The 23771-nt window shown below is 37.5% G+C and overlaps 1 protein-coding gene across 3 annotated transcripts; it reads right to left on the bottom strand.

Moving 5' to 3' along the window:
- Positions 1-4226: 4226 nt before the first annotated feature.
- LOC121430794 (transcription factor AP-2-beta-like) lies at positions 4227-23503 on the bottom strand. Of its 3 annotated transcripts, XM_041628197.1 has the most exons (3): positions 22480-22946; positions 21649-22119; positions 4227-6005 (listed from the first exon to the last, which is right to left on the bottom strand). In XM_041628197.1, exons 1-3 carry the CDS (start codon positions 22516-22518, stop codon positions 5895-5897), a joined length of 621 nt encoding a protein of 206 aa, XP_041484131.1. In that variant the 5' UTR covers positions 22519-22946; the 3' UTR covers positions 4227-5894. The 3 variants fall into 3 exon arrangements, with proteins under 3 accessions (XP_041484131.1, XP_041484132.1, XP_041484130.1); XM_041628198.1 differs by lacking the exons at positions 4227-6005; positions 22480-22946 and adding an exon at positions 23366-23503 and having other exon boundaries at positions 16770-22119; XM_041628196.1 differs by lacking the exon at positions 4227-6005 and having other exon boundaries at positions 16770-22119; positions 22480-23077.
- Positions 23504-23771: the final 268 nt, after the last annotated feature.

The following is a 23771-nucleotide window of genomic DNA, read 5'->3' as shown; positions in this document are numbered from 1 at the left end:
TGTGCCACAATTTTCGAATTATGCTGTCAAATTTCATTTACAAAGTTATTTATTTAATTGAATCATTTTGTTTTTTCATTTAAACTTCTCTTACCTTTTAATTTTCCTTCATAAGTAACTGAGAAAAGAAGATTTTTTTGTCAACCCAAGCAAGAAGATTTGAATTATTAATTTGGAAAACTTGTGATTATTCAAATCGTTTTATTATGTGAAACAAATAATGTTATGTACCTTAAAAGACATGAATCTATTTTTCAAGGGGTCATTAATTCCTTGACCAAGTTTAATTGCTTGACAGGAAACACAGGAAGGGATTCATGTTTTCAATGACAATGGTGTATTGAGTCAATTTTGAGGGAGCTAGATATGGCAGATCGGGTAAAATGTATTAAAAAGTTGTGAGCGAGCGAAGTGAGCACGCAAATATTCCCACTTTTTTTAATTACAATATCAAATTTTGTGATAGATGTTGACATAATATTCAGAAAATGATATCATATTTTACTTTCTATCTTTCCTTATTTCCTGTCCACGTTTTTTCTTGGTCATGATTTTTTTTTAATTGAGGGGGGGGGGGCAACCCGAGCGCCCGCCCATCTGTGTGGCTTTGTTCAAAAGGCACCACAACCTTTGTAGCACATAATGAAAAGATTTGAAAAAAAATCCATGCTCTCCCATAATTCCGTTGAAAAAAAAAAATTTTAGCTTGAAGAAGGAATATCCAAAGCTAACAGAGAGCATATTAAAAAGAAATAACAGAATAATTCAAGCAAATAGATAGATCTGAAAATGATTTTGACCGCATGATTTGAAAATTATGACAAAGATAATGAAAAGGTTAAGAGGAAGTCTGCTAATTAGCGAGAAGTTCGAACATCATATTACTCATATTCTGCAATTCTGGCGCAAGCCTCTTTTTGAACCCCCAACAAAAACGTCCCGTGTTCGCTCAAGCATGAACGAAACTAAATTTTTTGATAGCATTTGAAAGACAAGACCTTAGAGCACCTATTAACACCAAAATATAGACATAATAATTTGAAACTAAAATTTTATAGACTTTTCGAATCTGTCCCGTTTTTTTCGATCCGTCGGACACTATATACAGCGTTCTTTATGTCTACCTTGGACGCTGACCGTGCCACTCGACGTACATGACGCCGGAGCTCCCCGCGCACTCTACTGCCATGCGACGGCTCATTCATACTTCTCTCTAAGGTTTAGGTATCTATTGCACAAGAGACATTTTTGTCGTGGTGGCAAGGGATGTTGTGCAAACTTCTAACTGATGTAGGAAAGGCTGGGTAAATTTGCGTGCTATTGATATCGAACGGGGGCGGGGGAACCACTATTATGCATATTTTAAGCCTACCTCTAGCTGTTTTAAATGTTTTTGAAAATGTTGCCGATAATGTACTCTGGGATGGAGGGGGGGGGGGTGGGATCGCTGTCCTTACGTGAGCCTCTACATAGAAAACCTTCTGAATAAAATAGCTATTTTGATCGATAATTTTGACATATTGACTGGTTAATCTATTTCACAAAATGGGAGTATCAGTATCTCTATACAACATTTGGTCTACAATGGTCATCTATTCCTCGACTCCTGTCCAGATTTCGCGATCTCTCAATCCTTGCATTTTACAGGCCAAATCCCCAATTTCATCATGCAAAATTCACCATGTTCACATAATGACGAAATAGAAGAATTTTGCTTTCCGGTGTACAAAATTCATATCGCACGTGCGCTGCACTGAAGATAAATCAATATAATTATATTTTCATTTTAGGAACTGATCGATTCATTGACGATCTATTATCCCAACTGACAAGCAAGATTACTTTATCATTTTGATTTGTGCACTAACAAACGGCGTCAATTGATTTCTGAATGTTTCGTCACGACAGAGTTTTGAATCACGCATTGCTTAAACGCTTGACGGATCAAACAGATCCCAGCAATGAAATCAAAGAATTTCTGAGTTTGTTTTAGCAACACAGAGGACAATTGGAGACGGATTCAAATGACGACATATCACTTCGGAGTGAATGGAGACTAGAACGCGCGCGGCAAAACACAAAGTAGGGGCGAATATTTGGTGGTTTGTTGCAACAGCAAGCATGGGCGATAGTGTGGAACATCATTGTTAGACCACATGTTGATTCAAACTAAAGTAAAAGTTAGTGTACATTACTCGACGTATATCATACCCAACCCCAAAATTCCCCTCTATGACCTTTCTTAGAATATGCGTCATTATCACATTGTAAACCCATTGAGGTAGTCAAATATATTCATTTGTCCCCTTTTATTTGGTGTATATACTATAACGCGGAAATTAATGCGTGTTCATTTGTCAAATAAGAGAAATAAGTTTTAAACAAGAATAATTTAGACGATGTTGACGATCGATTTAGCTGAATTCGAAGTCTAGTCCTGTTGATAAATACTCGGGTATTACTTTTGAAATAAATTATGATCGTCGTAATGAATACTTGCACTATATATTCTCTCTGTCCGTGGAAATTAAAATATCTTTGCTCTGGTACCGAGCAAAGGATTCATAAGAATCATTTCGTACTCTAATTAATTTTAGGTGAATATCCGGCAAACGAATATCATCACTAATGGTATTTATTGTATTCAAACAGATATTTCTAATCAATCACCGGAGCTGATTTCATTCAGATGGTAAATAGGCCCCATAATTATGTTAGAAGATGGTTCTCTGTGTCATGGCTTTTAATCCCCGAACGCCTTCGAAAACCGACGAAATGTCAGAATGGCACGTGGTACCCCAAAATGAATTCTCTTGATCAAAGAGACAAAGACAGAGACTTGCAATTAGCACACACCCCCGACGATTTAATTCATACTCTTCTACATTTATAATGGAAATACCACCCCTCAGACGAAAGGCATTCATTTAGCCCAATCATGAATACTTCATTTTCGATCGCGGAAGATAAGAGAGAGGGATAGGCATGATAAGCGATGGTGAAAAAAAGATGGCAGACAGTTGTTGCTTTCGAACAACGCCATTGATAATCACGAGTTGCTTTTCAAATTCATGATTGAATGGAGTATATCTGGCGAATTAAATGGGCTAGGACCCTTTCCTAATCTGTATGAAAAAATAATAATGATCGCCTTAACAAAAAAGTTGTCGTTGCATTCGTTTTGGCTCATTAGGCACCAACATTAGAAATGGCATCTCGTGTGACCTTAACCTTTGACCTTTAGAGAAGATACATATTTTGATGGGAAAGCTCCAATGATTTCCATAAAAACAGATCCCCTGGATAGCCTCACCACAATTAATAAATTGAGTGGTCTCAAAATGGACTTCATGCCATATTCTGGTTTCTTTTCTTCTTTTTTTTTGTAGATTTTCGTCACTAAATGGGGCTGGTAGTTTGAAGATAAGTATAACCGAATGATGAACACATCAAGCCGTCAGAAATCAGAATCTAACCAAACTCAAACACCGTTTATGATTATCCATGATTGAAATTTGATTTCCCATTGTAAAAAGGTATCAAATCTACATTGAACAATGGCAATATTTTTGTAATATGTGTTAATCATGAAAATGCTTACATATCCTCATCATACTGATGGTATAAACCTGAAAAGAACGGATGAACAATGGAAGTGATGAAGACATGGAAGTGAATAACATAGTCATCATGGTTATCAATGGTTATGGATATTAATGTAATTAAAATGTCTAATCAAATGGTAAGTTTATGCACTCTCTTGCAAAATGAAGGGGGTCACTAAAAACATCCCCAGGATTAAAACAGGGCCTAAGTGCTTGATGTTAAAAATAAAGAGTGTCATTAATAGAAGGAGAGTGCGAATCAGGATTTTTTTTTAATATATGAAATATGAAACAAGTACGATGACTCTTAACGTGATTGGTTAACATTGGTTTGACTTTTAAAAATCTGAGCTAGACGGTCACACTTGTCACATGTGTCTTTGATATGTTACAAAAATGAAGCCCAGAAAAAAATTGCGTTCGAAAATAATTATTTAGTGCTTCAAAAATTTATATATAAAGTGACCGGAAACACCATCTTAATTTATCCCATACACTTATGTGTAGTATTTAGGCGTCTATAAGACACCTATTTACAAAATTGGGGTTTGCCTTGTAGTTTTAGCTTTTCATTCTCAATAATGGTTGTTTTCAGGGTTTATTAGATCTAATACATGAACTTGTACACATGTTTCATCTTAGTTTGAGAATTTTTTAAATCGGCTGCTCACAAAGTTAAACAATACCTTTAATACATTGCTGAAGAATCATACAGAGGCGAGGTGTTTCTTGGTACTTCTTAGTAAAAATAGAAATGCCTGTACGAGGTATAGTGATGAGCTAATGGCTGGAATTGATGCTACCATTTTTATCAATCGAAGGAAATTTACTGGCAAGTGTATAGACATATGACCATTGTGAATTGTTTAACAAATTATTTCCATCGTGATTGGTTCCATCACTGGACGTCTTCGGACTAAACGAAAGCTGACATGGCAGGGGTAAATGACCGACATCCGATGACGGTACAGGAGTGTCTTCAGAACCAGACCACTCAGTCATCCCAGTGATCAGTGGCTCTTGTCATTACCTGTTAACTATCAAGATGCTTTGGTAAGTCAATGAAGGAAGAGAGAAGGAGGAGGAGGATGGAGGATGGGGATAAACACGGAGAAGGGAAAATGGCCCAGAAAGCCGTACGGTTGGTGGTCCGTCAATCTTGTCTAAATCCCGTCCATCAGCCGTAGTCCTCATGTGCGACAACCTGGCTACCGACGAGGACTACACTCGTGATGTCAGGCAGGAGTGTTGTAAGGGTGGGGTATAAGTGCGTGGTGAGCATGTTCTGTGGGGTAAAGGTGGCTGATTGTGTGCGTGTATGTGTGTGTGGGGGGGTGCAAAATGAGCAGGGGAAGCAACTAAATGTGTAAATAAACGAAGTGGCTGAAGTTTTGCTGGGAGTTGGTACATTACAACTATACTCAAAATTTAATTGTTACATATCTTGGGCACGGAAAGTTGAGAATTTTCATCTAATGCACGTAATAGTTAATACTATTTCTAATAATGATTGCTGCAATCATGGGAATAGTTTGAAATAAAGGACATGAATAATTCGAAGGTATGCAATACTATCGACTATGCTTAAATTCCACAGGTGCGCTCCTACCGTCTAGACGTGATCACGAATAACCTATCTGATCAGAGAAGAACGCATCCCAGCTCCCATGCGAGACACTTTCAATAATACACACAGGATATTGACCAGATCAGCGTTACATCACTGCCGGAAAATGGGGAAGGGGTTTGGTGTGAAAATTGCCATCTCCAAGAATCAACTCTGAGGTAGCATCTTATAATGACCATGATAGACGTGGAGTTTCAACGTTCACGCACGCGCGCGGACCTTTGGCATGTTTCAGAGCCTAGAGACAAAAATCAGGTTTTTACAGGTCTGCTAATTGGGACAAAATGGCAAAGACACATGCTGCTAAAGCTAGAGACCAAGACTTGATAAAGACGTAAATGGCCCCCTAAAAGAGGACCAGCAAAATGTCGAAAATCGGTTTCACAGGATAAAGGGAATAAATTGCGACCATTATTTTAGGTCGTTCCTCTTACATTAAAGGCTTTTGGATGGATATAATATGAGATTTAAAGCTAGGGTTAATACTTTCCCCATCGACGATTACTCTATCATTATGGGCAAGCGTCTATAAAATATGCCATAGTACAGTATCCCTATTTTTCCCCCATGAATTTTGTCCATACCTAAATATATCAATGCTTTCATTGCTAACATGCAGTTACTGAAATCGTGCTATATGTGGCTGGCTAAGTTGCGTATCCCTAGAAATTAGGATTAGTAATCTGATTTCTCACCTTGGCCGGGAAAAGCGCCCTCATATTCGTGAAATAGTCTCCCTGTGCTAATCTTGAGAAACGTTCATCCGTGGGTATCTGAAAATATAGCCAAACCATGTGAGATGTAGGTAAGTTCTTGCCCTTCATTTTTTACTTCAGTCCCACACTATCAATTCTATGTTTAGATCACTAACTATAATGTAGTCCCTTTCGATCATTTTCATGTCATGTCGCCGCGCATACCCCGACCAGTGATAACTACTAAAGAAAGGAAAGTCATTGCTACTGAACCAATAGGCCTATGATTACTCTTTTAAAAATGCATTCATGCAATTTATGGAAATAAATTAACTATGGTTTACAATATATTTAACAATATTGAAAAAATTGAAATGTTAATACATGTAACCTTAGCCTAAATAATGTTATAAACGAATTTATTAAGTAAAATAAACATTTTGAAAACGAAAATAAAAACAATAAGGAAAATGTTCCACTGGAACTAACTGTATTAATTAACTGTCTGTAGTGCCTTTTCGGGTGCAGTGCATGTAACGTGTTATAATATTGGCGATTCCAATTCACATTCAAAGATACTTTGATCTTCGATGTATATCCTCGGTGCATTAGTAATATTGAAATATTAGATTTCCTAATTGGAGGTTGAAAGTAAATAAATAAATAAGTACAAGATAAAAATCTATAGTGTAAAAATGATTTTTATCACCCTGGATGACGCTTCGATTTAAGATGCTCTTAAGTGAGGCGGGATATAATGTGTTTCTTATAAAAAAAAGAAAGTGATGGAATTTCCAATCTAATCGGTTTTTACGCTTTGCACCCGTATATATTGTCTGTCACGTATTTCCACTTCTTTGAAGCCGGGATTGTCTAAACAATGTGATTTGTGATTCTAAAATAGTGCAAAGAGATAATTGATCTCGATGAAGATGTGAGCGTCGTTATTTCTAATTTATGAGCTGAGCGTTCACTATGACTGTCGGTGAATGTCTTTTCATCAAAGATACCCCCTCCATTACAGCACCAAGCGAGGGTTAATGTACATGGCCACAGTGAGGGAATGATACGAGAGACATTAGCAATTAATCACTGCAAATATTAATGTAGAATGGGTGAAAAAGAGAGAGGGGGATAGAGGCAGAGAGAGGCCCAATAAATGTCAGAGCGCGATAATCATCAAGACTGATGATCATTTTTGGGATTGTCAGCCTAATACCAAATGAGACAATTGAGAATGCGGCGTGAGGCTGAGATTTGATAAATGTCTGTGTATTGAGATAACGTTACGCATGAAAACTGAAATTCAACATGGGATCGATAAGACACGAAGAGAAAGCCGAGGACTCGCCTCATAAATGTTTCAAAACCTCAAAACCTTAACTCCTCCTCCCCTGTATAATTATCTCATTTCGCCATCACTACACGTTGGGTAGAAATTGATGTAAAAGATAGAAAAAGTAAAAAGAGATAATGAAAAAAGGGAAACGAATTCCACTTTGTCAAGCATTTTAAAGGACAGCGTTCACTCTTAAATGTAGGAAACATTAAATAAGATCTAAAATGATAATAATGTTCATGATAGTAATGATAATAATGAGAAACAAAATATATTGAATTGACAAGTAATACAGATGGCGGCGAAGACGACTAGGACGATGATGATAATCATTACAACGACAAAAATGAATAATGCGTATTCCCATGATAATACTCATGATAATAGTAAACATTAAATAGCTAAAATTACGATTGACCTATTGTGATTAAAACCAATTTTATTCTATATTGAATACACTGGATTATTTTATTTGGAAAATGGTTTGTACAACATATTGGATGTTATATTTTGCAACTGCCGTAATTTCAAATTTGAGTGGAAAGTAATATGAATACTTCTCAATGTTTGTGTAGACCTGCTCATTGCATCATTTTTCAATTAAATTTTGACCCATGGGACCCTCAGAATATGTCTATCCACTCTTACAGGAAGGACGCTATGAAAATTCCCTTCGTTTTCTTTATCATTCCTGGACAATGAATCATAATTCATTTTCATATTCGACGCTACACTAAAAAAAAAGGATAAAAAACATGCTACTAAAGCTACCACTTATCAGCTCTTAAGCATGACATAATTTGGCCTTATGAATGAATCAAAGAAAGAACGAATTGTGGCAGAAAAGGGGACACAAAATTACGATAATAATGGCAAGTTTTGATAAAAATTCCTGTTCGTTATGTCAATAAGACGAAGACGCCTCCTTGTCGGGATCTACCACACAGGCTGGGCTCTAGTCTACCAATGGCTATACTGGGTTATTCCAGGTCATTGTGGGACGAAGCCCCGCTTTTCAGGGGCACGTAGGTCACAAGTCAATGCTGTTTTCACTCTTCTCAAAATTCTGCTCTGCTTGTCCTTTATGGTTTCTGATATCGTGATTTTAATGATCATAGCTAATATAATCTATATTTATTCAGTTTTACTTCCAGTAGGTTGCCCGCCAAACTGTATTAGCTCTAAATGAAGGTCCAAGTTTACTTTGAGGAATTGAAATTTCAGAGTTCTGAATGATTCGGATTCTATCAAAAAGTAAGGAACCAGCCCAGTAATGGTGACCGCTTGGAGTCCGATTTGTTCACTTCATTGCACTTGTTGATGTGGTTTTCAAGCTTTCTTTGTGCCATGTTTTAATGAGCCTTTGATTGGAAGGGGCAACGACCTCCCCTTCCCTTCTTTCCAAGCAGGGGAATCAAGTGGACAATAATACCAAGGCTTGTTTGCTGGTCCTTGCGTTCTGCTCTTCTTAACTTTAACATCTCCATCCCGATCTCTTCCCCTATCGATGCTTCGTTCATTCCTCCATTGACGAGATGCTACCCTTCCATCGTATCTTCCATTCCTCTTATGTTATCGTTCCCTTCAAACTCGGCAAGCATCTAGCACTGACTTCGGACCCCCTCCAGAGATTCAATTCAAGACCTCAGCCGCAAATTTGGCGTGGATTATGATAAGAGGTATCGCCTTGCCACCGGGACTTATTGGACTTGATCACGGTGATCAGTGAATTGAGGACACAGTAGTCTAGCTTTCAAACCCCGAGGAAGAAGCCCATTAACCGGTCAATCGTGGTCGAGATATCGACGTTAAGTACCGACTTCCCGACCGCGTCACTCACCATATCCGCCAACCAGTTCAACTACGGAATCGTCCTAAATGTGACGCCCTCATCGTGCAATGCGAACACACCCACGTACCACGTCTGAAACTCTTGAACGTGGTCTTCTATGGCTAGACTTGGACCAGTTCAAGTTCTTCGACCGTGCTGGGTAGCTCTTCCCAATTCGTTAACTCTCGCAAATAGACGGCAGACAAGGATGAATTTTTGAATTCTAAGCTGTCATGTTCTACTTTCTGTCATGGTACGACGAAACGCAGGATGACCCATTGTAACCATGGCTTAAAGGCCTACAAAATAATATACAGGCCTAGATAACAATCACGTGTGTCACTATCATAAGCTGGTGTGTCAGACCTTCTCCTTTTCTGCTATTCTTTATGCAGAACAGGATATTTAATGAAAAATACGTATCTTTATATTAAAGTGCAGATATACATATCTGCAACATATTTTGATAAAAGATTAACAGATTATTTTATCATGTGCACCAACTGCAGACTTCTTAGTTTTAAAAGTAGCATTTGGAAAATATATGAAAATCTACATTATACACACAAACACAGCACATGCATATGCAGAGAGAGAGAAAGAGTGAGAGAATTGGGGGTGGGGTAGGTTCGAGAGGGGGGTGGAAGGGAATAGGGAGGGGCAGTCCTCAAGTATTAGTGAATGTTGTCAGGTTTATCTCAAGAAAGGATCAAGGAGGCTTCCGGGCCTCAAGACACAAGACAAAACGCACAACTGTAAAATGAAATCCACGCAAGGTTCACAAAGAATAATATCTTCCCCCCTTGTTTTAGCAATATACGTAGGATTGTAAAAGGCAAGATGGGGAGGAAATCAGAACCATAATGGAAAAATCTTATGCTTTCGCAAACTTTTGCAACTTTCAAGACAAGACCTTGGGCTATATTCTATTTTCTACATTATCACAACCTGGTCCTAATTTCGAAGTGGATAATGACCCTTCGAACTCTCTTTCTTCACGAATTTCAGGAAAGGCTGGACAGACCCTTTCGCACAGAGTAATAAAAATTGTAAAAAAGTAAAATTGTTGTGCAATTTCACATCATTCTTTGTATTTCATAATGATGAAAAGAATATGAAATCAATAGGCGTACTTTAAAAAAATGGAAAAGCCTAGCAGAAAATGATAATAATGAAATAAAAAATAATGATTTTCTATCATTAGAATTAACGTTCTTAATTTAATGACATATTGTAGGCAATACTGAAACCATTATCAATAACAATTAACACATTTTTAACTTATCACATTGAAGTGACAGAAACTCGTCAAACGTGGGGTTATGCACTTGGCACGTAACTATCGTAAAAAAAATGTTCAAAATCATGTGCGAAATATACCACACCACTACCAGTATACATATTCAGCACGTTGCATTTTTCCAGGAATCGATGCAGCCGTTCATATCGGGCAATGCGACCTTTTTCACTTTTAAAGCTGTCACATACGTCTACCCTGTAGTTTTCATACTTTAAGATTTGCTCTTGAAAACTCTATGCATACTTGTTATTTCGACCTTCCCATTCCCCACTTGAAGAGTAGGCTTATATATTTTTTGTCTAGGTACCACATTTTCACCTTACTGACAAATGAACGAGGCGATGTACTATCATGTATATATATACTGAGAACCTGTGTTTTCTACTTCCATCATTACCGTGGTATTATCATTCCCCCTATTAATTTATCAATGTTACCCCCCTTGCGTTTAAGGCTCTTTTCCACCATTGTGCGTCAACCCCGGTCAGGTCCTGTCAGTGAGGTACACACATGACCGTTTGTTATCTGTCACGTAATGTCTACCTGCTTCGTCCGTGAAAATGTGACGAGAGGTGACGAGTCTGAAATCTGTGCCCGCCACTTCAATTTTCGACTAATTGGTCATACTTGAAAGTACGTTTGGTAGACTTGAAATTTTCTCGGGGTTTCCTGTATTTCACACCCCCTTACGGGTGATCTGTAATCGCTTTTGAACACTGACACATTTGCTTCGTGAACTTACGTTGGACCAATGAGAAGGAGCCCGATATTATGCACTTGACATTAATAGTGATGATGGGGGAAACATATCAATCAATAGATTTAAACAAAAAATAATAATAAACAAAAAAAAATTGTGTACAAAAATGAGATCTCTTAAAATGTCTTTCTGGTAAGAAAAAAAAATGAGATCAGCAAATGCGAACGCCAAATAAGAATGTCCCTTACGCCTTACAAAAAAAATGAAAAAGAAAGCTAATTCCACATCATTCCCGACGGTTGTTGCCTTCGCCCCCCCCCCCCCCCCCCCGCCCAGACATCGCAGCATGATTGAGTAGACCTATACATAATTATGTTGCTATACCTTCAGAATATTCCCTTATGTTCTCAGTATACTTCACACCATAGCCTATCTAAAAACCTGAGCCCCGTCCTCAAGAAGATCTAACCTTAGCAACAAGTGCTATTTATGACATATCGTCATGATTATATTAGAATGACAGTTGCTACTTCTGCCAGACACCTTTCGTATTAATGCCTTTCTTATTTTTGACATTCATTCAGAGTCAAGGTTAAACTGTCCTTGTCAACCCTTTGTCTAAGACGAATTCGTGAGCAATAACTTGACTATATAATGGAATATTTTTATACAGTCATTCTTTCCATAATCACGGCAATCATAGACTCAGCATTAAGAAGTTACATGATTTTAAGCAAAATGTAAATGGTTAGGCTATGCAGTCTAACGCAGAAATAAAACATGTCAAAATTGACAAATCCATGCTTTACAGTTGATGCATCCTAGCTTATCATGAAATATTTTTTTTTCCAAATGCATGTTCGTTTTAAGCCCCAAAAGTTTTCCATCGAATAAACCAGCTTATATTTGTTCGCTGTCTAATAATGTATGCTTCAAAATTGAGCAAAATTTCATTTGAGTATTAGATAAAATTGGTGAAGAAAGTCGATGTACATTGAAAACAAAATCCATAACAGTCACATAAGCTGCTGTTCTTTATTTAAGCGCCTACTTCCAGAATGATTTACACCCTTTCAACTTCAATAATATTCCAACAAATAGTTTATGATGAAATAACCTAATCAATATATAATTTGCAGGCCAAATTTGTTGAATACTGTATCAGGCAATTGTAAATTAACCCATATGTCCCCCAAACAAAATTAAATACAAAAACTATCAAAAAGTCAATACTTTCAAGGATGGATCACACTTTCGGAATACTTTGTATTACCTATACGGGTAGAAAGAGGTCATGACTAGAATGATATCCCTTTTGCTACAGACCGATCACAAACATTCTTTGATGTAAAGAGACGGAAGCGGCCCCACTACTGGATGATTCAGCTTCGGAATGTCTGCATTTTTTCACAAAAAGGTTTGAAATATATCGCCAACATAATCCCCGGACCCCCCCCTTAAAAAAAGAGAAAAGAACGATTTCAAGAAACGGTTCTCTATTTTGCAAAATATATCTTATTTGTTCTCTTTTTCAAGAAGGATTAATTATATAGGCCTAATTGCATTTCGACATTATGAATCGTATCCCAGATAATTTCGATTATCACAATCGTACGTATGCAGTTGTTTTGAATTCAAAGTTTGTGACATTTTTCTCAATTATGATTGTTTTCTTCACTTACCTAATGTCAATCATTTTTATGTTGTCAGGCTTGAATACATGGTGAGTTTAGTACAGACAACACTAGTTTCTGATATCATATAGTAACAAATAGCTAATAAGACATAGTTTGATTATTATGTATATTATTTATAAGAATAATAAAGATAATTTTACAACCACAAATTGGTTAAATAATGTCATCATATAACAGCCTGTCTCAAATTTTCATTGCGAAATATCTGTTCATTTATCTGCGATAATAATTATGATAGTTAACACAGGTATAGAGAGACAAGTAAACTAGCTGTTTTGTAAATTCCCTGATTGTACCGTGAAGATTCCTAAATCACTAAGTAGTCCTATGTACAAGTATTTACCTGTAAATGTGCATTGCACGTAAACATAGTGAAAGATTATAATACTATACTTGCAGAATTCTTTAACCCCTCTTCCCGGTTCCGAACAGACCTCTGTCTTACAAATGCCTATCTCCACATGAAATATATTCAGTTTAGGGGGATTTTCTGCACAGAGTTCTGAGTGGTCTTTACACCAAATTTCCTCTGTCCTCACCCTATAATATGTGACGACTAAGCCTTTAGCCGTGAACTGTGCAGCAAGTAACCGAATCTGGCCGGGCAAACTCCGGTCGCAATTCGGGCATGGGGATTGTCAACAAGCAGTCCGCAAACTTAGCGGCAACATCAATGACGGGGAGTGCAGACGACACTGCTGCGGCCTCGTACGGTTGCGAGGAAAAATGAAAAGCTGAAATAGAGTGCATATTTCTTAAGAATGGATCGCTTTCGCCTGGTAATACTGCCCTTTTAATACTTGAACACTATTTTGAGAGTGTGGGCTACATTGTGTGCTGATCACACTGCCATCGCGTTAGATACAGACAACCATACCTGTATTGTAGAGTGGCACTTTTCTTACAGAGAGCGCCATTTTGAAAATCATCTGCATATCGAATTATCTTGAATTCGACCCGGCTCAATAATACCCATATTGTATGTTCAAAATATGAATACATAAATTTCTATACATTTCTATTTTAATCATGGAAGAAACGACAAATATTTCTATAGCATACCCTATGTAACTAAACAAATTATCCCGTGGATGGATGTACATCTATACATACTAGTATAGTATAGAGACCCCCCCCCCCCGCCTCACAAACCGATTAAAAAACCTGTATGAATTTCCATTAAAATCGATTTTTTTTAAACAACGCTAAATATATATATATATAATATATATATAAATCTGCACTATCCACTTTTCGTGTCAATTGTTCCCTCCTGATAACCATACACAGACGTGAGATATATATTTTACGGATAATCCTTATAATTCATTAACGTCTCTTAAGTATAAATCAACCGTTGTTACAATAATCCTGGCCAGTACGCCAACCATGTGGCAGTCGGTAAGAGTATCATGTGAGTGCATTTTGCATAGATGATGGAGAAAGAGAGAGAGAAAGCTCGATATATACTTTGCATAAATACGACCTAACAATGCATAATTGCATTTTCGCCCGTAAATGATGATACGGTAGAAAAGAAATCATCTTAAAACGTACTATTATCCGTTTTATGAGGCAAGCCACCTGTCTCGCTAAGGAAAACACGACTTTCCCCTCAGCTTTCACAGAGCTCGTCTCTCTCCCTACCTCAAACCTCTATCCCTTATTCTTTTCCCATTTTTTATATTTTCTCCGTCTTTAGCCCATCATCATGTCTCCCCATCATCATAAAGAGCATTACTCATACCAGTAATAAGCACTGATCGGCGAATCCGTGTTCGTCTTCCTCCACCAGCGAGTTTTTCCCCCCTCTGCGCTCATTAACTAAATGGCCACGACTCCTTTATAGTATTAAATCGAACTCCCAACCACAATATATTATCCATTTACACGCTACATGCTACGCCGTGCATGACCAAGTTGACATGGTTATTTAGTCGACCAAAGTAACCATACGCGGTTTTGAACGAATGGGACTGGGGATACCCTTCATCCGACCTTGGGATGGTCTTGTATAAAACAAATTAAATCTAGTCGTTAAGAAAACCCAATTCTTCCCTGACAGAATGACTGTTTTATGAAACATTTTAATGAATATGCTTCAATAAAGTATATTTCCTTTGTTTATAATGTTAGCACCAGGGTTGTATTGTTTTTGCTGTGGCTATTATAAAATCTTTTCACTGATATAAATGAATAAATGAATTAATGATAAAATATGCATATCTGCATGATTCCCCTCAATGTTACCTCTTCAATGACATTTCTCTTCGCTTAAATATGACATAATTTACATCATCAAATTCCTAGGTTTATTCAGCAATGTTCACTATAAACTTTTGTATTGAAAAAATCACGACAAAGCTATATCATTTACATTTTTTTAATTCAGCTATTTTAACTAAACAATCTGTGATTTTAATTAATGTTCTGAAGCATTTTCCTTACCTTGGGATGTCTAATTACTTCTATCTGTTATAATTTCGAATTGATGCACATAGCAAGGCGCAAGCCTATATTGCTTTTATAGAGTTATTATTGATGTCGTTTTTCTAAACAATCATTTCACCCTCATACTATACAAAATTATTAACCTGCTCCACCCGATTTGCAGGTGTTATGGTGAACATGATGAATTAAAATAATGATAACTATTTTTATTTGAAAATAGTTATAAGAATAGACTTGAGCTTCGTATTTGGCTGCATTACGACTGCCCCCCCCCACAAAAAAATGAACCACTGTTTCGTTATTTTGTAGTTTCGAATGTCGTGTGTATTACTCATTTCCGTGCTAGAACCATGCTCACCTTTATTTCACACTTCTCCCTTTTATTTTCTTTCATATTTCCCATTTGGTTAAACATTCAATAAACACAGGCGCATACTGTCAATGTGTATGCTAAATTGCAATAATTTAAAAACAACATGAATGAAATATTTCATTGTTTTTTAATGATAAAGCATGCATCAAATTAAATTTGGAATATCAATTAAATGTAAACCAATCTAACACAGAGCTACATCAATTTTTTTCGTAGGCTTAGACTAATTTCTAAAGAGAAATTGCAGTTGTTGCAGTAAACACTGATTTCATGAGAAAGTCTGTAAAACCAGGCTTAATTGTCAGAATATCATCGAAGATGAAGATCTGGTACAGTTATATAAACTGAACTTTGTGAAATCTTGAAATCTATGCTGAAAAATGTTCACACTGAAGATCACCAACACAGATAGGCACATGTGGGACAGTTTATCATTATCATGATTATTGCTGGAATAAAGACCCGACGGAAGTGACCGAATCCGCACTTATTTTGCTGATTTCTCAGCAATTACACAATTTCTTCCAGAATCCTTTGGCACATATTTTTTATTCATACAAACAGACACTTGGGTGGTCATTATATTAGATTCTGTAAAAAGTCATTTTGAGATCGTTACCAAAACTGGAATTTATCTTTAAGCTACCAGATTCGTATATTTTCATATCGAAGAAAAAAAATATTTCACTTGCATTTTCAATATTTATATACTCTTTTTTATCTTTGTATAGATGTTTGAGAGCTGTTGAAATAATCATGAATCGGCGGTCGGAAATGGGAGCTCAAACTGTCTAATGTCTGTTTAGTAATCACAATCTGAATACCACACACAAAGTCATGATAAATATGATCATACATCCCTCTGGAAATAAAACCTGAACTATACATTCCAAGATGAATACATTCGTCCTGGAATGTGGATCTATTCCTAGAAAAAAATGTCCATGGATTATCACAAATTCATAAAGAATATTAAATCGAAAGAATCATCGAAAAAATAATCGAAAGAAAATATCAATATATAGGTTGACTTAATTATTGCGTCAACGCCTTTTTTCATTTCTTAGCGCGAGGTTTATTTCAAATGTGACAACATCATGTACATGTATATTTATTCCTGTTAACGAAGTGTGCGTGTGTGTGTGTGTGTGTGGGGGGGGGGGGGGGGTCGGACACGCCTGGGGGCCAAAGTATAACAATATGCCTTGTTTATAAGTATAACTAAAGTTTAAACTTAAAAAGGAGCACAAAGTCAGTCCTGTGTCTTTGCAAAATCACATTATATATGGCATGTGCACAATATCGTAACATAACATAAGATTTAAATGTGAAAATATGATCTATTTACAAACCATTCGACAAAATATGTGAATGTAATTATGAGGATGGGGGATGGTTCGCATATGCCCCAACATGTTGCCAAAGGTCCCATTGCGGGGATAATGAAAGTATTTCTGTAAACGGCACATAATGACCTCCGGCAAAACTTCACGTTCTAACTTCACATTCTATTTAATCAATTTTCCTCACGAAAAAAAATAACGTTTCATTTCCTGTCTCTAAACTCGAATCAAATTCTCCATATAATGCTCAAATCTTTTACTTGTCTAATATGTAACTAAACAAAAAGAGTATATAGCTTCCTCGGTGATTTAGATAAACATTCTGCGTCCATCCCCTCCATTTTGCTTCATCGACCTGTTTAATGCATGGAGGTACGTGTCTGATACCTCCAAGTTTAAGGTGAGTTATGAGGATTTGAAAGGTATCCTGTCATTATCATATTGTTTTACTTCTTGCCACGCGAGCGAAAGTCATATTTAACAGCCGTCCCGATCGCTTACCATAAATCAAATCCTAGCGCTCTCCCCTAAAACAGTATCGGTATACCGTGTATGCTCAGTTGATATATCACCCATGCCCAACAATATGTTGTTTTACAAGCATCTAAAGTAATCACTGCAATAGTTGAGGGCAAAGGAACATAAATAACTCAATGCTAGTTAAGGCACTGCGCCGGGCAGCACCAATATATGGTACAATTTTATGGCAATACTGTCGTACCCCCTTGGGTTTCTAGCGACATCGCTAAAACAGTTCAACGTCAGAAATTACTGGAGGCGCGAAGGGCTGGTGACTTATTTCTTTCACAGCTCGTAAAAACGGCATAATAATCATATCAACGGATAGTTAGAAACCCCCTGTTACCAAGGAGGAATTACTATTATACCTCCTTGCTGTTACACGCCTCCTATATACGAAAATCAACGACAAAAATCTGGGAGTTTTCGCGTTCAGGTTTTGGTGACAGAAGCGCGCTCTTAATTTTGCACGACAAATTTAGACTTATGAATGAGGATAGGAAAGATAATACTGACACGGCATGCTTTAACTGCTTTATCAACCCCTTTGCCAAGATGACAGCTAGCATTTTGGTAGGTTTTTATTTCGGGATAACTTACAACCAGGCGCGGGCTTCATTTACGTGTCGATCGTGTGAAGTCATCTGAATGGCGGGAGTGATTTTGACTTCTCCAGTCCTCCTTTCCCTTCTAATGTTGTCGGTGAGAAATTATGCACACTCAAGTAAATGTACTCACTTTCACATAATTAGGGCGATACTGTAAACCTATAAGCTGGCGCCCATTTTAGAGTTCATTCGAAAACGAAAATGGTTTCTTTTGCCATTATAATAATAAGAAAGGCAGTGTGAATTAGATATGAAATTCCCTCAACAAGTTTTACATTAATTTAGTGGTCTTGGAGACATGGATGTATCGGTTTATTCTTCTTAATTTTGGGTTGTTCTACTGCTTTATTAAACATGTGTAGGGTTATTCACCACGGCTCTGCCATCTTCCTTTCTAAGTAATATCCAGACCAGAATACAATACTTTGAACGTGTTTAATGCTGGCTTGTAATCTGTAATTCTATTTTACCCATTTTCTTCTCTGAATAAGGAGAGTCACCCAACGAGATTGGCGACCATTCTCCCGTCTCCAGCTCTCTTCCGCCCAACCAGGATCTCCCAATATTTACCATTCTTTCATAACAAATTTACCAGAAAACCGTTTCCATGGACATTCAATTACAAATTTCATACCACCGGGGAATTCACTTTTTTGTACACGTGTGAGTAAAGAGAAAATAAAAGAAGAGGGATCGAGAAATAGAGAATTTTTTTCTCATCACTCTCATGGCAAGATATTGAACGGAGAAAATGCGTCGGGGTTGAGCTGCACTTTAAGTTTAACTTGGTTTCTCAAAATATTGTCGCTTCACAAATCATTTTTTTTCCAACCTCTTTCGTGCCAGTTCATTTCATCACCGGTTACACAGGTTTCTTACAGCCCTAGCTAGCCGATGTGTTTAGGAGGACAGCTAGAGTTGGGAAGGAAAGTGGTAATTTTCTCCCGTTTTGGGAAGCAGCGAGAGACCGTTGACTGTTCAACCTAGCAAGCAAAAAGGCATTGATCCGAATTGTAAATAGAAAATATCAAGTATTGACCGCTCTTGCTTACTCAGTCGCGAGAAAGAGGGAGACAATTATGACGTTTTAAAATGATGTGTTAGCAGAGACAGGGAAAGGGAGGTTATGGACTAAAAAATTAGAAAATGGCAAATAAGTATGGGACCTATATGCATAGAGTGATGTTCAGTGGCCTAATGTCTGTGTTTCGGTTTATTATTCAGTGAGAATTGCTACTCCTGCTAAATTCCAATTCATGCATTTTCTGATCAAATGACAATAACAGTACATCATCTACCTTACGTAAACAGGCAATTGTTTGACAAACATCTTCCATCCTTCCTTTCTATAATCATTCGGAGCAGTAGAATCAACAATTGCTATTGGTTTGTATCCTTGAAGAAATTTGAAGCGACCCTCCATACAAATCACCAAGATGTTAATTTCTGATAAGTGCTTATTAATCTCCTACCTCATTGGAATGTTCAAACATTTAAAAACAAGACTATGGCGGATGAAAGTACAACCGAACTGTATCTTAGATAACTGAAAACATATAAGAAATCGATAAAAACGCGGCATAATGATAAACTAAAGGGTTAGATTTCGGCCTCGTAAACAAACATACCGGTTAAGTGTTCTCGAGTTCATTACATAACAACGCAAGTGGTTGTACAAGATATTGTTTAAACGCGAGACAAATCCTTCATAAAATGTGTAAATAGCGCGAACGAGGATGGTAAATATTGCCTATTAGTAACGAATGTGTAAGCAAATTATATTTTCACAAACGTTTTCGGGACAAGCTAACTTCTAATCGCCATGAGGGGGAGCCCTAGCTGATGTCAATAATTCTGCCTACCTGACGCTTGTTGCAGTTCGCATCATGGAGATTATGAATGCAACATATAACTCAGGAAATCCATACATAAAATAAAATGAGCTGACAAAAATATTACCATAAAATATTATGGGGTCGTAAGACTGATCCAATACAATATTTTGAGAGAAACGACATTAAACTGACTGGCGTCATGCAGACTCACAATTTGTTTTCTCGATCATGAATAACTATTATAAAATGACAAAAGGAATGCTTTTTCTTATCACAGGAAATCTTAAAAATTGTAAATGGCAGAATTTATGCCGACCATAGTCTTCGATTTGATATTCATCTTCTTGGAAATTATTTCACAATTCAAAATATCTCATAATAAAGCTCAAACCCTAATGACACATTTTGATAACCTTTGACAAATTCCAGGTATTATTATAAGAGGTATATCCGTTTTCCATTTGTCATAAATCATATATCATACCATCTTGCATAGTTCGTACTGGATGTTCTATAACATAGAATGTTTGGTGAAATAAACTCATGACTTGTCTGAAATTATTAATGTAAACCCTACTCACAAAATCTTCCTTTACTGCAGTGTATTTTTTTTCTTTCCATTTCCTTTGCCTGAATCTGACATTGAAGTCGTGAATTTCAACCACCAAAAATAATACGGGCATAATTTCAACCATGCCCCAACCTCGAATCTACAATCTCCCCTCTATTATATCCCCGTCCATTGGCCATTGTTCAGTGTGATTACTCCCCAAACGGATAGAGGGTAATAACTTCTAATAATGAACGGCATTGACCAATTCTGTAGTAAGTTGCCCGCATCGAAATGATCATGGGGTATTTTTCTCATCAATTATACTCTTTGCTCTCTTCCATGAAAAATATTGAAGAACCCTGCATAAAATAGCTTCTTTTTTTAAAACCAATTCTTGGATGTTATCTGCATTATTTCGCTGAAAATTTCCATCATTTTTTGTTGGAATACCGTTTGTTCGGGAATACCATCATTTGCATATCTTGCAGACTTTTCACTCGATGTTAATATATTTTACAAATACCATGTAGGCCTACGAGCATGTATTCCAGAGAAACATATAAAAACAATACAAATATATTGAAAATTGAAACTAAATACAAAGTTATTTCCAGATTTTCAGAGATAAACAGACAATAACGAAGTAATATGAAATATAAACAAATTTCTCAGTACCATACAGGCGTAAATATATAACTAGAATTTGATTGGTCATAAATATTGAGTGGATAACTATTATGAATCATTTCCCCTTACCCTAATTTTTTTTACTGAAAATCTATCTCATTAAAAAAAGTGTATTCAATATTTTATTTAATATATATATTTAATATCATTCAATATTTTTTTCAGTTTATTCACATAATAATTATCTACATTTGAAAGATATCTTTCTTGGTTTGAACGTGTGATAAATGAGTATAGTTAGAACTTGTTTGTTGAAAGTTTCCTCTAATAGTTTCAATGACATTCCTTTTCCAAAAGGATGAATGGATCCCCGAGTAGTAATGATTTTCGGTTATCGATTTTATTGCTAGGCACATGTAGCTCATATTGGATAAGCGAGGATTAAGTTGTAGCTCCATTGTTAAGGTGGATATAGGGTGAATAAGGGCCGTAAAAAGGGCAAGTCGACGACTGAAGGTTAAAAAAAAAAGAAAAACAAGACTTACCGAGCCGTCATCCATGGGGTGCAAACCCGTGGGATGGTGTAGCATGAGATCGGTTTGTTCAGGAGCGAGTCCATGGGGTCCACCGTGTACTAAAACATCGGGGCGACGTACGGCTGAATAGTCCCTAGCCGACGGGAGCTGCATACCGGGGTGTTGTAGGTGGAGATGATCGGCATCATCCCGGCGACCAAGCATGTGTTGCGTCCTCTGTTGGGGATGCAGCTGGTATTGGTGTTGCGGCTGGGGATGTATAGGATTCAGGTGAGAGTAAGGATCGGCATTCACATGCGAGTGGTGGAAATCCAACTGGGATTGAGGCTGGGGAATGTTGTAGGGAGGGGGAAAGTACGGCGGTTGGAAGTCCGTAGTTGTTGGGGTATGCGATAGCCGTGTCGCCGGCGAGAACGAGCTGTTGCCCCCGACGGAGGCCGTGCTGAATCCCGGCCGGTGGGCAATCAAATCCGAACGTTCCTGTGTGGAAAAAAAAAGCGAGAGAGAGAAAACAAAAATCCATCAATACAAATATTCACAATTACAATCCAAATATCACTTGAAACACACATTGATCAAATATACACCACAACGGATTGGCAAATAGAGTCAAAGTCGCGTGAAGAGTAGAGAAAATAAAATATCCAAATTCATTCACTATTTGAGTATTTCGCCTGAAAACTGACAGTTGACGAAAAGTCTTCACGAAAACTCCATATTCTGAAGAAAAATCATAATAATAAATAACGGCCGAGACTTTTACTCGCTCATATAGACCAGACATTGTGTCGATAAATGGACACTAAATACAGCAAACCAAAAAAAATTCTTGATATTAACCTGTAAGGAAGGGACTGTTAAAACAGCCGTCGATGCCATGTTGTCGATATATACAATCCAAATGAAGATATAAAATCACAAGACGGTACAAAAGAGAGAACCAGATGAAAAAAATTCCAACAAATGATGGATGAAAAAAGGTATATCAATAACTGATAATGGTAATCGCTAGGCGCTGTGGGAAGAGGTAGAACGATGATCGGCCCGGCGTGCTGCGGGGTCGGCGGGTAGGGAGGAACTGATCTGACTTGGCAAGCCTGAATAGTGTGAGTGTTTGGCTGTCCGGTGACAGTAGCTCCGAGGCAATCATTCCCCTCCCTCCTATCACACAGGGTTCATTCTCTGTCATTGGCCAGCGGACGGAGAGAGACAACAATAAATATGGAGAGAGAGGGAGATAGAGGAGTGTGTGGGTGAGGAGGATGAGGGTGAGGGGTCTGGACGTAATAGGTACCGGTCAGGACATCGAACTACTGCGGTGGAAGGTGGTGGTGGCGAAAATGGGACACAGAAAATATAGAGAGTTAGAGGGGGAGTGCCTCGAGCTCTGTGGTCACGTCGATTCAGCAAAACATTCCCCTGCTCACAGAGAACACTGCCATAGCTATTCCCAAATTTACATCATTTTGCCCATCAATTTTAATTCTTTATTTCTCGCTTTGCACTGATACTTTTAACTCTACCTACACTAAGATAATCTAGTAAATGAGATTCTGTATATTTCAACTTTTCATTTTTTCCCGCATTCCCTAATTTTGTTGCATTTTATTGTCTTAAGTTGATTTCAGCGTCGATTTTTTGGGGGGTGACTTTTCAGAAAAGCCCCAAGCTTTCATTTCTTTAACAGGATGCAATGGGGGTTAAAATGGACCGAGGAACCGCTTACCTGCGCCATGTCGACGCCGTATCCTTCGCCGTGAAGTCGCGTGGTGCTAGGTGGGGGTTTCCGCAAGCAGATGAAGAAAACAGCAAGTAGGAAGCAAAAGGTAAAGATCCTTGGGATTTGTTTGTTGACGAAAAGGGGAGGAGTGACTTAATTACGTCGCTAATCCTGTCATGAAGCAACCAAAATTAAAACCGTGGATGCTGATTGAACGGCGAATAACACTCATTACACTTGGGTGTCAAAAAAACATGTTTGTCCACACGAAAATGATTACGATGAAGACTACGGATATGGTCAAGAATTGCCGATGTCGGAGTCCGTCGTCGTCGGCCAGTTCGACGAAGCTTCGCGGTATAAAGTCCGAGGAGTGTTGGAAGAGAGCCGGCCGAAAAGTTTCCACGGGAGT

This window comes from Lytechinus variegatus, chromosome 17 (assembly GCF_018143015.1).
Source record: "Lytechinus variegatus isolate NC3 chromosome 17, Lvar_3.0, whole genome shotgun sequence".
NCBI lineage: Eukaryota > Metazoa > Echinodermata > Echinoidea > Temnopleuroida > Toxopneustidae > Lytechinus > Lytechinus variegatus.
The sequence above is the reverse complement of the archived record's forward strand: the minus strand, read 5'-3'. Positions and strand labels throughout refer to the sequence as shown.

Coding starts and splice junctions, on each gene's coding strand:
- LOC121430794 (XM_041628196.1), bottom strand. CDS start 22,518: ATGGCATCGACGGCTGTTTTAACAGTCCCTTCCTTACAG. Junction 22,120..22,479: donor TAACAGTCCCTTCCTTACAG/GTTAATATCAAG, acceptor TTTTCCACACAG/GAACGTTCGGATTTGATTGC.